The sequence below is a fragment of the Oncorhynchus kisutch genome, linkage group LG2, assembly GCF_002021735.2.
Source record: "Oncorhynchus kisutch isolate 150728-3 linkage group LG2, Okis_V2, whole genome shotgun sequence".
NCBI lineage: Eukaryota > Metazoa > Chordata > Actinopteri > Salmoniformes > Salmonidae > Oncorhynchus > Oncorhynchus kisutch.
Window position 1 is genome coordinate 33743055 of NC_034175.2, and position 17458 is coordinate 33760512.

Here is a 17458-nt window from a genome sequence, read left to right on the forward strand (position 1 = left end):
TTGCCTAGTTAAATAAAGTTTAAATAAAAATAAAATTCAGTATCAATGTCGTACTAATGTTACATTAAAGGATCAGAATGTGGAAAAAAAAATAACATACTTGAGATAAATTGAACATCAGCCATTGTGTCAGGTCAGATCTAAAATAATTTAGCTACTGTACAAGACCGGCACAACCTAACTACAAGTACTCGGTTTGTTGGTTCAGGTCTGCCAGGTGCAATGCTCTGGCAGGCTTGGGTTGCATTCCAAATGGCACCCTGGTCAAAAATGAGTGCACTACATAGGGATCCATGTCGGACAAATATAATTTGTTTGTGGTGGGAATGATAAGCTTATTTGTTTGTGAATGTGGATAAGGCGGCGGGTGCCAGGAGGAACACAGGTCACAGTGCTGCCATACTGCCAGGTTACCACGGGACAGGATACTGATAAGGCTGCTGCTACACCACTGAGCCAGCAGGCATGTGCACTAGCCCCCAGATCACCCCAGGTCAAGCAAGTCAGTCTCTCACACAACTCCTCTCCAGGTTCACAATACATATTCCTCCTGGTAAATATTGAAGTATTTGGCATGTAATGACAATTATCATTTGACAAACATGGTTTGTCTGATGGTAGTTACACAGCGTGATTTTTGTGCCAGGAACTATGGGGAAAACGTTGGTAACATAGAATAAACATACATGGGAAAATTATATAAAATCGATACAAGGAAGAAGGCAAGTTCTACTGATTAGGCTGACACTGACTAGGCTAGGTACACTGTCTCTGCAATAATGAAAGCAGGTCACTTGTTTTGTGGTTCTACTTTCACTTAACACTGAGGTTAGGTAAGTCCCTTAATGTTTCACAGAAATTACTGACCTTAAGGGAAATGTTTAATACATTTTTTTATTTAACCAGGTAGGCCAGTTGAGAACAAGTTCTCATTTACAACTGCGACCTGGCCAAGATAAAGCAAAGCAGTGTGACAAAAACAACAGTTACACTCGGGATAAACAGACATAGTCAATAATACAATAGAAAAGTATATATAAAGTGTGTGCAAATGTAGTAAGATTAGGAAGGTAAGGCAATAAATACACCAGTGGCAAAATAATTCCAATTTAGCATGAACACTGGAGTGATAGATGTGCAGATGATGATGTGCAAGTAGAGATACTGGGGTGCAAAAGAGCAAAAAAACTAAAACAATATGGGGATGAGGTAGTTGGGTGTGCTATTTACAAATGGGCTGTGTACAGGTACAGTGTTTGGTAAGCTGCACTGACAGCAGATGCTTAAAGTTAGAGGGGGAGATAAGTTTCCAGCTTCAATAATTTTTGCAATTTGTTCCGGTCATTGGCAGCAGAGAACTGGAAGTAACGGCGCAGTATATGGGGCTTTGGTGACAAAACGGATGGCACTGCGATAGACTAAATCCAACATGACAGTAGCTGTTTTTTTATTAGTTAAAGATGTTAAAACTGTAACCAGTCCAGGAGCAGAAGAAACCACACACGAACACTGGCCTGGCAGCTATAAAAGCTGCCCAGACCTGATCGTAGACCGCAGAGAGCGCACGCCCCCATCCACAACGACAGGGCTGCAGTGGAAAAGGTGAAAAGCTTCAAGTTCCTTGGCGTACACATCACTGACTATCTGAAATGGTCCACGCACACAGTGTGGTGAATAAGGTGCAACAGCGGCTCATCAACCTCAGAAAGCTGAAGAAATCTGGCTTGGCCGCTAAGAAAGTCACATATTTTTACAGATGCACCATTGAGAGCATCCTGTCGGGCTGTATCACCACCTGGTACAGCAACCATCCACAACTGCAGGGCTCTCCAAAGGGTGGTGCGGTCTGCCCAACGCATCACCGGTGAGCATAATGCCTGCACTCCAGGACATTTACAGCCCTAGGTGTTACAGGAAGGCCAAAAAGATAAATCAAGGACCTCAGCCACCCGAGCCAAGGCCTGTTCAGCCCGCTACCATCAAGAATACAAGGTCAGTACAGGTACATCAAAGCTAGGACCGAGAAACTTACAGTTGAAGTCGGAAGTTTACATACACTTAGGGTGGGAGTCATTAAAACTCATTTTCAACCACTCCACACATTTCTTGTTAACAAACTACAGTTTTGGCAAGTTGGTTAGGACATTTACTTTGTGCATGACATGTCATTTTTCCAACAATTGTTTACAGACAGATTATTTAACTGTATCACAATTCCAGTGGGTCAGCAGTTTACATATATTAAGTTGACTGCCTTTAAACTGCTTGTAAAATTCCAGAAAATGATTTAGAAGTTTCTGATAGGCTAATTGACATCATTTGAGTCAATTGGGGGTGTACCTGTGGATGTATTTCAAGGCCTACCTTCAAACTAAGTGCCTCTTTGCTTGACATCGTGGGAAAATCAAAAGAAATCAGCCAAGACCTCAGAAATAAAATTGTAGACCTCCACAAGTCTGGTGCATCCTTGGGAGCAATTTCCAAACACCTGAAGGTACCATGTTCAACTGTACAAACAATAGTATGCAAGTATAAACACCATGGGACCATGCAGCTGTCATACCGCTCAGGAAGGAGACTCGGTCTGTCTCCCAGAGATGAACAAACTTTGGTGCGAAAAGTGGAAATCCACCCCAGAACAACAGCAAAGGACCTTGTGAAGATGCTGGAGGAAACCGGTACAAAAGTATCTACAGTGAGGGAAAAAAGTATTTGATCCCCTGCTGATTTTGTACGTTTGCCCACTGACAAAGAAATGATCAGTCTACAATTTTAACAGTAGATTTATTTGAACAGTGAGAGACTGAATAACAACAAAAAAATCCAGAAAAACACATGTCAAAAATGTTATAAATTGATTAGCATTTTAATGAGGGAGATAAGCATTTGACCCCTCTGCAAAACATGACTTAGTACTTGGTGGAAAAACCCTTGTTGGCAATCACAGAGGTCAGATGTTTCTTGTAGTTGACCACCAGGTTGTCCCACTCCTCTTTGCAGATCTTATCCAAGTCATTAAGGTTTCGAGGCTGACATTTGGCAACTCGAACTTTCAACTCCCTCCAGAGATTTTATATGGGATTAAGGTCTGGAGACTGGCTAGGCCACCCCAGGACCTTAATGTGCTTCTTCTTGAGCCACTCCTTTGTTGCCTTGGCTGTGGGTCATTTTGGGTCATTGTCATACTGGAATACCCATCCACGACCCATTTTCAATGCCCTGGCTTTGGGAAGGAGGTTCTCACCCAAGATTTGACGGTACATGGTCCCGTCCAGCATCCCTTTTGATGTGGTGAAGTTGTCCTGTCCCCTTAGCAGAAAAACACCCCCAAAGCATAATGTTTCCACCTCCATGTTTGACGGTGTGGATGATGTTCTTGGGGTCAAAGGCAGCATTCCTCCTCCTCCAAACACGGCGAGTTGAGTTGATGCCAAAGAGCTCCATTTTGGTCTCATCTGAACACAACACTTTCACCCAGTTGTCCTCTGAATCATTCAGATGTTCATTGGCAATCTTCAGATGGGCATATATATGTGCTTTCTTGAGCAGGGGGACATTGCGGGCGCTGCAGGATTTCAGTCCTTCACAGCGTAGTGGGTTACCAATTGTTTTCTTGGTGACTACGGTCCCAGCTGCCTTGAGATCATTGACAAGATCCTCCCGTGTAGTTCTGGGCTGATTCCACACCGTTCTCATGATCATTGCAACTCCACAAGGTGGAGCCCCAGGCTGAGGGAGATTGACAGCTCTTTTGTGTTTCTTCCATTTGCAAATAATCGCACCAACTGTTGTCACCTTCTCACCAAGCTGCTTGGCGATGGTTTTGTAGCCCATTCAAGAGGGAAAAGGGGGGGGCTTGCGAAGAACACCATCCCAACCGTGAAACACGGGGGTGGCAGCATCATGTTGTGGGGGTGCTTTGCTGCAGGAAGGACTAGTGCGCTTCACAAAATAGATGGAATCATGGAGGAAAATTATGCAGATATATTGAAGCAACATCAAGACATCAGTCAGGAAGTTAAAGCTTGGCCGCAAATGGGTCTTCCAAATGGACAATGACCCCAAGCATACTTCCAAAGTTGTGGCAAAATGGCTTAAGGACAACAAAGTCAATGTATTGGAGTGGCCATCACAAAGCCGGGTCTGTCAGGAGGAATGGGGGGAGAAAATAAAATTCACCCAATTTATAGTGGGAAGCTTGTGGAAGGCTACCCATAACGTTTGACCAAAGTTAAACAATTTAAAAGGCAATGCTACCAAACACTAATTGAGTGTATGTAAACTTCTGAATTTTTACTAGGATAAAATTTCAGGAAATGTGAAAAAAAATGGTTTAAATGTATTTGGCTAAGGTGAATGTAAACATCTGACTTCAACTGTACGCCATAACATCTGCTAAATATGTGTATGTGACTAATAACATTTGATAAGACCCGGTTCCCCTAGCCTACTCTTATCTGCTAAATGTCATCGCAATAACACAACTTGCTATTTACCAAACCTTAAATATGCAGAGCCCACAGCCACCAGCAAAGATAATCAGAAGGGGAAGGCTCCCACTCCTCTGCTAAGCCTCTTCAACTCACTCACTGGCAGGCCAATGTGCTGAGGTCATAGTTGCTTTGAGCTTCAGTCATAATGCACCGGACTGATTACGAGTGGGATGTTCCTGCAGCAGAAAGGAAGAGGAGAAAATAACCCCACCCTTCTCCCTTTAGTCTTTGATCCTTGCCATTGCCCCATACCTGAGGCATGACATCAGGCCCAACCGCCAGTGTAAACCAAAACAGATTTTTCACTTAAGTAGAAATAGAAAAGAGAGAAACACAGCGTGGCGCATGGTTCGTGCTGGAATGAGGAGCCGTTGACATGGTAGGTACCAATCTGGTCAGTGTTAACCGCTCTGTTTTCTGCCTCTTTTGAAAAGCTGGTCCCTCCTGCCACCATGCAGAAAAGCACTTGACATTTTTCTATGCCATTGCCAGTGATTTTATGGGCGACACCAGCACTGGTATCAGGCTGTGTTAACTAGCCATGTTTGCTCTGACTCAGTACATTTATTTGCATGCTAGCCAGCTAACTAAATCAAATCAAATGTTATTGGTCACATACACATGGTTAGCAGATGTTAATGCAAGTGTAGCGAGATGCTTGTGCTTCTAGTTCCGACAGTGCAGTAATATCTAACAAGTAACAAATTCACAACAACTACCTTACACACACAAGTGTAAAGGAATGAATAAGAATATGCATATATAAAAATATATGGATGAGCGATGGCCGAAAGGCATAGGCAATATGCAGTAGATGGTATAGAGTACAGTATATATGTCACTTTAAATAACACCACTTTAATGAATGTGTACATATCCTACATTACTCATCTCATATATATATATATATATATATATTTTTTTTTTCAGGCCCATATGCTAGAATATGCAGATAATTGACAGATTAGGATAGAAAACACTATAAAGTTTCCAAAACTGTCAAAATATTGTCTGAGTATAACAGAACTGATATTGCAGGCGAAACCTGAGGAAAATCAAACCAGGAAGTGGCTATTTTGAAAGCTCCATGTTCTATAGCCTGCCTTCGCTCCATTTAAAGGGATATCAACCAGATTCCTTTTCCTATCGCTTCCTCAAGGTGTCAGTCTTTAGACATCGTTTCAGGCTTTTATTGAGAAAAATTTGCGAGAAAGATAACATCGCGTAGTGGATAGCTGGGTGTTCGCATGAGTTTTGCTTGCGCAACACAGCTTGGGCAGCCATTGTCTCTCCCTCTCCTACTGAAAAAGACAGTCGCGGTTGATATATTATCGATTATATATTTTACAAACAACCTGAGGATTGATTATAAAAAACATTTGACATGTTTGTGGACATTACGGATACTATTTGGAATTTGTCTGCGTTGTCGTGACGGCTCGAGCCTGTGGATTTCTGAGCATAACGCCCAAACAAACGGAGGTATTTTGGATATAGAAATTATCTTTATGGAACAAAAGTAAAATGTATTCTGTAACTGGGAGTCTCGTGAGTGAAAACATCCAAAGATCATCAAAAGGTAGGCGATTAATTTGATTGCTTTTCTAATTTTCATGACCAAGCTACTTTGATGCTAGTTGTTCATAATGTTTTGTCTAGTGATTGCTAAACTTACAAACGCTTGGATTGCTTTCGCTGTAAAGCATATTTTCAAAATCTGACATGACAGGTGGATTAACAAAAAGCTAAGCTGTGTTTTGCTATATTGCACTTGTGATTTCATGAATATAAATATTTGTAATAATATTATTTGAATGTGGCGCTCTGCAATTCAGCAGTTGTTGATGAAAATTATCCTGCTAACGGGATGGGTAGCGTCAAGAAGTTAATTTGTCTGGGAGCAAGACGTCGTTTGATCCAGAAAAACACTGGTTCCAACTTGCGCAACGTGACTACAAAATATCTCAAAAGTTACCTGTAAACTTTGCCAAAACATTTCAAACTACTTTTGTAATACAACTTTAGGTCTTTTTTAACGTAAATAATCGCTAAAAGACGGGATGATCTGTGTTCAATACAGGAGGAAAACAAACTGTAGCTAGCTTTCTGGTCACGCGCCTCTAACAGTACACTTCAAGTGACCCTTGATCAAGATGGCCGTACTTCTTCATTACACAAAGGAAAAACCTCAACCAATTTCTAAAGACTGTTGACATCCAGTGGAAGCAATAGGGACTGCAAGAAGGTCCCTTGGAAATCTGGATTCCCAATGAAACCCCATTGAAAAAAGAGTGACTTCAAAAACAAATGGAATGGTTTGTCCTTGGGGTTTCGCCTGCTAAATAAGTTCTGTTATACTCACAGACATGATTCAAACAGTTTTAGAAACTTCAGAGTGTTTTCTATCCACATCTACTAATAATATGCATATCTTATCTTCTGGGGATGCATTTGAATTTGGGTATGCATTTAATCCGGACGTGAAAATACTGCCCCCTGTCACGAAGAAGTTAAAACCAAGCCTAACCAGAAACCGTAGTTAGATGGCAGCATTCGAGCAAAACTGAAAGGGTGAACCACCGCATTTAACCATGGCAAGTTCACTGGAAATATGGCAGAACACAGAGTAGTCATTCAAGGCAAGGCAATCAAATAAGCAAAACATCAGAAGACAAAGTGGGGTTGCAATTCAACTGCAATTCACGTTATTTGCTCACTTTGAGGATAACACAGTCCAACCGACGCAGCCCGCTACCAAGGAACTGTGGGCTCTCCTTCTCTGTGGCCAAAATGAGCAAGACATTTAACCTGTTATGGCTGCAATCCCGATATCGGGATTGATATGACAACTACCAGTGAAAATAGAGGGCGCCAAATTCAAACCACAGAAATCTCAATTACAATTCCTAAAACATACATGTGTCTTATATCATTTTAAAGCTATTCCCATTGTTAATCCCAATTTCAAATAGGCTTTTCAGCGAAAGCACTACAAATGATTGTTAGGTCTCCACCAAACCACAATAAGCACAGCTATTTTCCAGTGAAATATAGCATTCACAAAAACCAGAAATGAAGATAAAATTAATCACTAACCTTGAATTATCTTCATCAGATGACACTCATAGGACTTCATGCTACACAATACATGCATGTTTTGTTTGATAAAGTTCATATTTATATAAAAAAATATGAGTTTACATTGGCGCATTAGATTCACTAGTTCCAAAAACATCAAGTGATTTTGCATAGCCACATCGTTTCAACAGAAATACTCATCATAAATGGTGATGATAATACAAGTTATACACATGGAATTATAGATATACCTCTCCTTAATGCAACCGCTGTGTCAGATTTCAAAAAAAGTTTACGGAAAAAGCAACCCATGCAATAATCTGAGACAGCACTCAGAACAGTAGCCAAATTAGCCTCCATGTTGGAGTCAACAGAAACCAGAAAATACATGATAAATGTTTCCTTACCTTTGATGAACTTCATCAGAATGCAGTCCTAGAAATCCCAGGTCCACAATAAATGCTTGATTTGTTCGAAAATGTCCATTATTTATGTCCAAACACGCTACTTTGGTTAGCGCGTTTGGTAAACAATTCCAAAGTCACAAAGCGCGTCCACTATAACATGACGAAATGTCCAAAAGTTCCTTAACAGTCAGTAGAAACATGTCACACGATGTACTGAATTAATCTTTAGAAGGTTGTTTACATATATCTTGAAAAACGTTCCAACCGGAAAATTTGAATTACTTCAGATGAGCGGTGGAACGCAAGTCCTTCCCCTGTGAACGCGCCTGGTGAAAGCATGGTCCACTCATGGCTGTGGTGACTATTTCCTGTGTCAATCGACCCCCCTTCACATTAGAGTCAGAGTCATCAGTTCTATTTTCTGCTGACATCTAGTGGAAGGCGTAGGAAGTGAAAACCCATCCATAACTCGCTGTAATTTCAATGAGACCTTGGTTGACAATCTGCCACCTCCAGGAAAAAAAAACAGGAAGTGGAATTTCACAGGTTTTTGCCTGCTATACGAGTTCTGTTATACTCACAGACATAATTCAAACAGTTTTAGAAACTTCAGTGTTTTCTATCCAATACTAATAATAATATGCAAATATTAGCAACTATGACTGAGGAGCAGGCCATTTGATATGGGCACCATTCATCCAAGCTACTCAATACTGCCCCTGCAGCCATAAAAAGTGAAACGTGTTAACCCTTGGAAGGCCCAGACGGCATCCCAAACCGCATCCTCAGAGCATGCGCTGACCAGCTGTCTGGTGTATTTACAGACATATTTAATCTCTCCCTATCCCAGTCTGCTGTCCCCACATGCTTCAAGATGGCCACCATTGTTCCTGTACCCAAGAATGCAAAGGCAACTGATATAAATGACTACCGCATCAAAGCACTCACTTCTGTCTTCATGAAGTGCTTTGAGAGACTATTCAAGGATCCTATTACCTCTACCTTACCTGATACCCTAGACCCACTTAAATTTGCTTACCGCCCCATAGGTCCACAGATGATGCAATCACCATCACACTGCACAATCCCATCTGGACAAGAGGAATACCTATGTAAGAATGCTGTTCAATGACTACAGGGAGGTGAGGGCTCTGGGAGTGTGGTATCAGGAAAATAACCTCTCACTCAACGTCAACAAAACAGATGATCGTGGACTTCAGGAAACAGTAGAGGGAGCACCCTCCTATACACATCGACGGGACAGCAGTGGACAAGGTGGAAAGTTCCTCAGCGTACATATTTATTTTATTTTTATTTCACCTTTATTCAACCAGGTAGACTAGTTGAGAACAAGTTCTCATTTACAACTGCGACCTGGCCAAGATAAAGCATAGCAGTGTGGACAGACAGCAACACAGAGTTACACATGGAGTAAACAATAAACAAGTCAATAAAAATTACATTTAGAAAAAAAAGAGTATATACAGTGTGTGCAAAAGGCATGAGGTAGGCGAATAATTACAATTTAGCAGATTAACACGAGTGATAAATAATCAGATGGTCATGTGCAGGTAGAGATACTGGTGTGCAAAAGAGCATAAAAATAAATAAATAACAGTATGGTGTTGAGGTAGGTAAATTGGGTGGGCTATTTACCGATGGACTATGTACAGCTGCAGCGATCGGTTAGCTGCTCAGATGGCAGATGTTTAAAGTTGGTGAGGGAGATAAAAGTCTCCAACTTCAGCGATTTTTGCAATTCGTTCCAGTCACAGGCAGCAGAGAACTGGAAGGAAAGGCAGCCGAATGAGGTGTTGGCTTTAGGGATGATCAGTGAGATACACCTGCTGGAGCATGTGCTACGGGTTGGTGTTGCCATTGTGACCAGTGAACTGAGATAAGGCGGAGCTTTACCTAGCATGGACTTGTAGATGACCTGGAGCCAGTGGGTCTGGCGACGAATATGTAGCGAGGGACAGCCGACTAGAGCATACAGGTCGCAATGGTGGGTGGTATAAGGTGCTTTAGTAACAAAGCGGATGGCACTGTGATAAACTGCATCCAGTTTGCCGAGTAGAGTATTGGAAGCCATTTTATAGATGACATCGCCGAAGTTGAGGATCGGTAGGATAGTCAGTTTTACTAGGGTAAGTTTGGCGGCGTGAGTGAAGGAGGCTTAGTTGCGAAATAGAAAGCCGATTCTAGATTTGATTTTGGATTGGAGATGTTTGATATGAGTCTGGAAGGAGAGTTTATACAGTCTAGCCAGACACCTAGGTACTTATATATGTCCACATATTCTAGGTCGGAACCATCCAGGCTGGTGATGCTAGTCGTGCGTGCGGGTGCGGGCAGCGAACGGTTGAAAAGCATGCATTTGGTTTTACTAACGTTTAAGAGCAGTTGGAGGCCACGGAAGGAGTGTTGTATGGCATTGAAGCTCGTTTGGAGGTTAGATAGCACAGTGTCCAAGGAAGGGCCAGATGTATACAGAATGGTGTTGTCTGCGTAGAGGTGGATCAGGGAATCGCCCGGAGCGAGAGCAACATCATTGATATATACAGAGAAAAGAGTCGGCCTGAGAATTGAACCCTGTGGCACCCCCATAGAGACTGCCAGAGGACCGGACAACATGCCCTCCGATTTAACACACTGAACTCTGAACTCTATCACTGACAAACTGAAATAGCCTACCCACACAGACGTGTGGTGAAGAAGGCACAACAGCGCCTCTTCAACCTTAGGAGAATGAAATTTGGCTTGTCATCTAAACCCTCACAAACTTTTACAGATGCCCAATTGAGAGCATCCTGTCGGGCTGTATCACTGCCTGGTACTGCAACTGCACCGCCCACAACCGCAGGGCTCTCCAGAGGGTGGTGCGGTCTGCACAAGGCATCACCGGGGGCAAACTATCTGCCCTCCAGGGCACCTACAGCACCCAATGTCACAAGGCGGCCAAAAGATCCTCAAGGACAACAACCACCCGAACCACTGCCTGTTCACCCCGCTACCATCCAGAAAGCGGTGCCCGTACCGGTACATAAAAGCTGTGACAAAGAGACTGAAAAACAGCTTCTATCTCAAAGCCATCAGACTGTTAAATAGCAGACTTGAAATCATTGGCCACTTTAATAAACGGGAACAATGGGGCATTGGACTTGTAACCGAAATGTTGCAAGATTGAATCCCAGAGCTGTCAAGGTAAAAATGTTGTTCTGCCCCTGAACAAGGCAGTTAACCCACTGTTCCTAGGCTGTCATTGAAAATAAGAATTTGTTCTTAACCGACTTGCCTAGTTAAATAAAAGGTTAAAAAAGTAACTTCAATAATGTTTACATATCTTGCATTACCCATCTCATAGTATTGAATACATATCTACTGTATTTTAGTCTATGCTGCTCTGACATTGCTCATCCATATATTTATATATTATTAATTCCATTCCTTTACTTTACTTAGATTTGTGTGTATTAGGTATTTGTTGTGAAGTTGTTAGATGACTTGTTTGACACTTAGTGCAGCAATAACTAATAACTGTTGGAACTAGAAGCACAAGCATTTCGCTACACCCACAATTACATCTGATAAACACATGCATGTGACCAATTTGATTTCATTTGGTCTAATTTACTTGAAACAAAGGTTTACTGAAGTAAGACTTTGTCCTTGTGTTCCTTGGCTATTTATATTGTTTTGTTCACAAGCTAGGTTATTTTCCAATATTTGAGTTTCAACTGCTAGGGAAGAGAAGACAACAATGTTACTAGTCAGACTAACATGCTGACCACACCACCCGCATTGCGTGCGCAAGCATTGCTAAATAAATTGACACATACATACTATTCCAACATTTCATCCAAACTGCTCGCGAGCATCTGCGTAGCCAGGCGCTAAAATAGATCTTGGTTCCATTTTTGATGCATGACATGCTGCAAGTCCCACCTCTCCCATCTCTTTTGTTTTTAGGAGCATATACCCACATGGGTGATTGAAAGATGAACTGAGGTCCACACTCTAATTGGTGGTAGTAATGCACCTTAAAGTTGGTTCACAGAAGAAGACTGGAGGAGAGATTACTAGAAACTAACTAGGTTTCTCCTTTTATTTGTGGATTAATTTTCGGAGTACAGAACACATGATTGTGTGTGACTCAAAATGGGTCAAAATTCAACAAAGATGCAGAAAAAAAGGACATTGTGCATTTCAGGTAAAATAACAACCCAATGTTTATATCCCAGGACAAATTAGCTAGCTAAATGTCCAAGAATGTTTCATGTTTTTTGACCTGTCCCCAATCTAATATAGTTGGTTCAGAGTTTGTTTTGATATATCAACCTACGTGTCCTGATCACGTCTGGTGTGGATGGACAAAATCAACATGCATACGATGGGTCGTTGCCATAGCAGTACCCACCCGTAGCACACGCTCCAGCAGGTATATTTCACTGGTCACCCCCAAAGCCAATTCCTACTTTGGCTGCCTTTCCTTCCAGTTCTCTACTGCCAATGACTGGAACAAATTGCAAAAATCACTGAAGCTAGAGACCCATATCTCCCTCACTAACTTTAAGCACCAGCTGTCAGAGCAGCTCACAGATCACTGCACACAGCCAATCTGTAAATAGCCCATCCAACTACCTCATCCCCATACTGTTAATTATTTTTTTGCTCCATTGCACCCCAGTATCTCTACTTGCACATTCATCTTCTGCACATCTATCACTCCAGTGTTTAATTGCTAAATTGTAATTATTTTGCCACTATGGCCTATTTATTGCCTTACCTCCCTTATCTTATCTCATTTGCACACACTGTATATATACTTTTTTCCTCTATTGTTATTGACTGTATGTTTGTTTCTTCCATGTGTAACTGTGTTGTTTTTGTCGCACTGCTTTGCTTTATCTTAGCCAGGTCGCAGTTATAAATGAGAACTTGTTCTCAACTAGCCTACCTGGCTAAATAAAGGTGAAATAAAAATAAAAAAAGTGTAAACATTAAAGGGGCAGATAAATGTTTCTCTGTGATATTTTGGTTAAAAAAAACAGGTCACAAAGAATGTATGAAATTAAACAATATACCACATTACTTCTGACTAGCAATACATGTATTGTTTTATAAAAATCCTAAAGCACGCTTTTGTTGGAGTAATTTTAGCCTCAAAAAATGTTTTGGCTGGTAAAAAATCTGAATGGCTGGTAGATTTTTTTAATCTACCTGCCACAGTGGCTGGAAGAGAGAATCCTACTAATAGGTGATGCAAAGAACCAACATGCTGATGACCATGTTTGTTAAAAGTGAAGATATGGATAATATGACATCATGACTTAGAGAAAAGGAGACCAGAACCACATTCAACATATTATCCATGCAGCACTAAATCTAATATGGCCTGAAAGTTCCAACATACATCCAACTGTTCAGCCATTTAGAATCTCCCCCAAAATGTGCATTACTTCCAACAGGAAGTGAAACTATACATTATTTACTAAATGTGCAGCCTATTGAGGGTTAACTTTGGCTGGGGTCTGTGCGCACGTGGGACCAATCATATTCCGACCAGAAAAAGACTGAAGGAAATAAATAAACACATGGGACATTAAGGATATGGACCTTGTTCCCCAAACTGACTTTTTACCTGGGATTTTGAGCAGTAAATTACTTGTAACTGGAAAGTTAAGCTTTTTTAACTCAAAATGTAGCATATATTATGTTCTTCTTTAGCTTTGAGAAATGTTATGATTTCTTTGAGAAAGTTGTGTAAATAATAAGATGTTATACTATTTAAAAGATGTATGTTTTTTGTTTCCCCAAAAATCTGGTCTTAAAAGTACCGGTCTGTCTTACAATCAAATAAAAACATCTAACAGACTATTACTCCGATAGAGACTGTGTGGCATGCTCTAAATTGACTTCTTATGTCAAATACATATCCACGTTTTCCTCCACACCACCGCAGGTAATAAAGGGCCGCAAAGACACCACTTCGGAAGACATGGTATACAATAGTGGACTGCACTGTTTGTATATTTTTTTAGTTCCTGTAGTTGTAAATCAGAAGAAAATTCATACATGAAGGAGACAAGTATTTGCTGTTTATTTTTTGCTGTGGAATATAGTAAAAACAAAAGTAATGCTGCGTTTAGATGGTATGATGTAGCGGTAAACCAGATGTCATTGTTGTCATTTCGAGAAATAAGGTAAATGCCATTTAGGCTGGCGGTGAATTTTGTCAGCCGCCACGGGACACATATTGTAACTTCTGCAATAGCGTTGTTTTCTAACGGATGTTGATCTGCACGGTTTATTTACTAAAATCACCATAGCAACGCATACCGTCTTGCGTTTGCCGTCAGTGTTTCTTGTGGTTTTTGCTTTCCTCGTCTAAATGCAGCATAAGGCAACAACAGCCATGCAAGTTTAGCCCATGGGTGTCATTTGCTCCGCGATCCGTATTCAGTCTAGCTCTTATTTCGGTGAATATCAATAAACGGTCCAGTCGTGCCCGTAATACAGATTTTTTACTCAAACCACCGATGTTATAATTAAAAGGAGTTTCGGGGGGGTTGTGAGTTTAGTTATTTAAGCCAATTAGGCTATTCATTAATGATTGTCATATGAATACTAGGACCACTTTTTGTTAATTTCAAATCACCCAACTTCGGTAGAAGATTGTAGAACGATAGCCTAAGCCTATGTTAAACTGCCTATCAAATTATTTTCAGATGGGTGTTACTTTAAACCTCACAAACGTTACATGGTTACATAATAACGTTACAAGTGAACTTGATTGTAGCATTTTAGCTTTAAAATGTCACAATTCGCGCATAAATGATCTTCATGGAAAGACGTAACACAGACAATCACACCTAAATGAATGAACAAACACACTTAACAGTAGCATTATATGGTTCTGGCCTAAATGAAATAGAAAACGTTGAAATGAGTCATGAACAAGATTTAAGGCAAACTTACCGTGTACCCCTTTGTTGGGAACGTCATTGACGTTGAAGCCTTTGGAACTGTATGCAGCCCTAACTTCAATGCAGCTTTTCGAATTGGGCTCAGCCTTCGTCGAAACAAAAAGCAGGGCCAATGTGTAAACCGAAGAGAACACTAACATCGTGCTCATTGAGTCGGTTAAATAAAATAAAAATGTCATGGGCACACAAAACACGAGAAAAGCGTTCAGCTGTATTAGGTAACTAGGACAGTTTCAACTCGCACGTTGGGATTTCTTCATGGAGACCCAGATTTCCTTACACTTCACTGGCTACTAGCTAAAGGTCTAAAAGTTACCGAATTGGTTGACTAGCTAACCGGATTCTTAATTCACAAACGTGCTTGGGCCACCTTAAAACTATACATATATGGGAAACATGAAGGCAATGTTGTAAAAAAAAATTTGCGTTTAGTCTTCAAAATGTTTTTCGGGTACCAGACTCTCCCATAGAATCAAAAAGCAGGGAACAAAAATATTAGTTTCAAACGTATTACAATTTTCCTAAAATAGGCAACCAAACGAAAACAGCCAAAATCGTTTTTACAATGTGTCTGTAAAGTTGCATCCACCTCGACTTCGGTTCCAACGAAGGACAATGATGAGGAGGAAAATTAAAAAATAAAATAAAAGTTTTTTATTTAAAAAAAGTTGACCGAAAATGTTTGCAATCTTCAGCGAGCTACAGTTTCTTTACAGACAGGACACTAGACTGTATTATACGCTAGGCGTGCTAAAGTCCTGAGGCTAAGCGCATAGCAAAGTCCCAGTGGATAGCCAGAATTGCGAGTTCCGGACAAAGACTTGGCAACACAAAATGCCCGGGGTGGAGCTTGGACCGGACCTACGCTTCGAACACACTGATAGAGTTTTGCATTTGTAACACCAGAAACACCCAGCATTGCGTTGCAGAGGCAATATGCGTCAAACTGTATGCATAGACGGCTTGACAGAAATGGTAGCAGAAGGTGAATGTTTAACTTTTTTTTTGCACACATATCCAGATGATGCTGCATAATATTTGCTCCTCAATATTGGTGTGATCAAGGCGTATTGCTACCATTTCCAGATGATGCTGCATACTATTTTGAGCTAAACACTAATGGTGTGATCAAGGCATGTCACCACCTTCTGCTACCATTTCCTTCAAGCCTTTTACACATACAACTTGATGCATAAGTTCGATAAATCCAACATATGCGCCTCAACAACGCAATGCTGCAAGGCAAACAAAGCGTTCCATTGGAAATTAAATGTACATCTGGTGTACCAAAACGCAATACGCTGTTGGTGTAATTGAGACAGCATTGTTGCATTTTGGTACACCAGAAGTACATTCATTTCCAACTGCTGAACAAAAATATAAACGCAACATGCAACAATTTCAAATGTTTTACTGAGTTACAGTTCATAGATGGAAATGAGTCATTAGATCCTAATCTATGGATTTCACATGTCTGGGCAGGGGCACAGCCATTGGTGAGCCTGAGAGGGAGCTAGAACATGGTTTTCCCCCCCCAAAAAAGAGCTTTATTACAGACAGAAATACTCCTCAGACAATCCTGCAGGTGAAGAAGCCGGATGTGGAGGTCCTGGGCTGGTGTGGTTACACATGGTCTGCGGTTGTGAGGCCGGTTGGACGTACTGCCAAATTCTCTAAAACAATGTTGGAGACGGCTTATGGTAGAGAACTTAACATTACATTTACTGGCAACAGCTCTGGTGGACATTTCTGCAGTCAACATTCCAACTGCATGCTCCTTAAAAACTTGGACATCTGTGGCATGTGTTGTGTGACAAAACTTCACATTTTAAAGTGGCCTTTTATTGTCCCCAGCACAAGGTGCACCTGTGTAAGGATCATGCTGTTTAATCAGCTTCTTGATATGCCACACTAGTCAGGTGGATGGATTATCTTGGCAAAGGAGAAATGCTCAAAAACAAGGATGTAAACAAATTTGAGAGAAATACGTTTTTTGTGCATATGCAACATTTCTGGGATCTTTTATTTCAGATTATTAAACATGGGACCAACACTTTACTAATCTGGATCCCAACAAATCAGCTGGCCTAGACAATCTGGACCCTCTCTTTCTAAAAATTATCAGCCGAAATTGTTAGCCTGTTGCTACACTGGACGGTTCTGACTTAGAATATGTGGACAACTACAAATAGTTAGACTGTAAAGTCTCCTTCCAGACTCACATTATGCATCTCCAATCCAAAATTAAATCTAGAGTTGGCTTCCTATTTCGCAATAAAGCCTCCTTCACTCATCCTGCCAAAAATACCCTCGTAAAACTGACTATCCTACTGATCCTTGACTTCAGCGATTTAAAAAATAGCCTCCAACACTCTACTCACCACCTGGATGTAGTCTATCACAGTGCTATCCATTTTGTTACCAATGCCCCATATACTACCCACCACTGCGACCTGTATGCTCTCGTTGGCTGGCCCTCGCTTCAAATTCATCG

At 41.0% G+C, this 17458-nt stretch overlaps 1 protein-coding gene across 1 annotated transcript in view; it reads right to left on the reverse strand.

Moving 5' to 3' along the window:
- Nucleotides 1-15758, reverse strand: part of LOC109865357 (glypican-4-like) — a 96896-nt gene extending 81138 nt beyond the window's left edge. The window contains exon 1 of the mRNA XM_020453466.2: nucleotides 14957-15758. Coding sequence (XP_020309055.1) covers nucleotides 14957-15143 — 187 coding nt within the window. The 5' untranslated portion in view covers nucleotides 15144-15758. The remainder of the gene's footprint in view (nucleotides 1-14956) is intronic.
- Between the last annotated feature and the right edge of the window lie 1700 nt (nucleotides 15759-17458).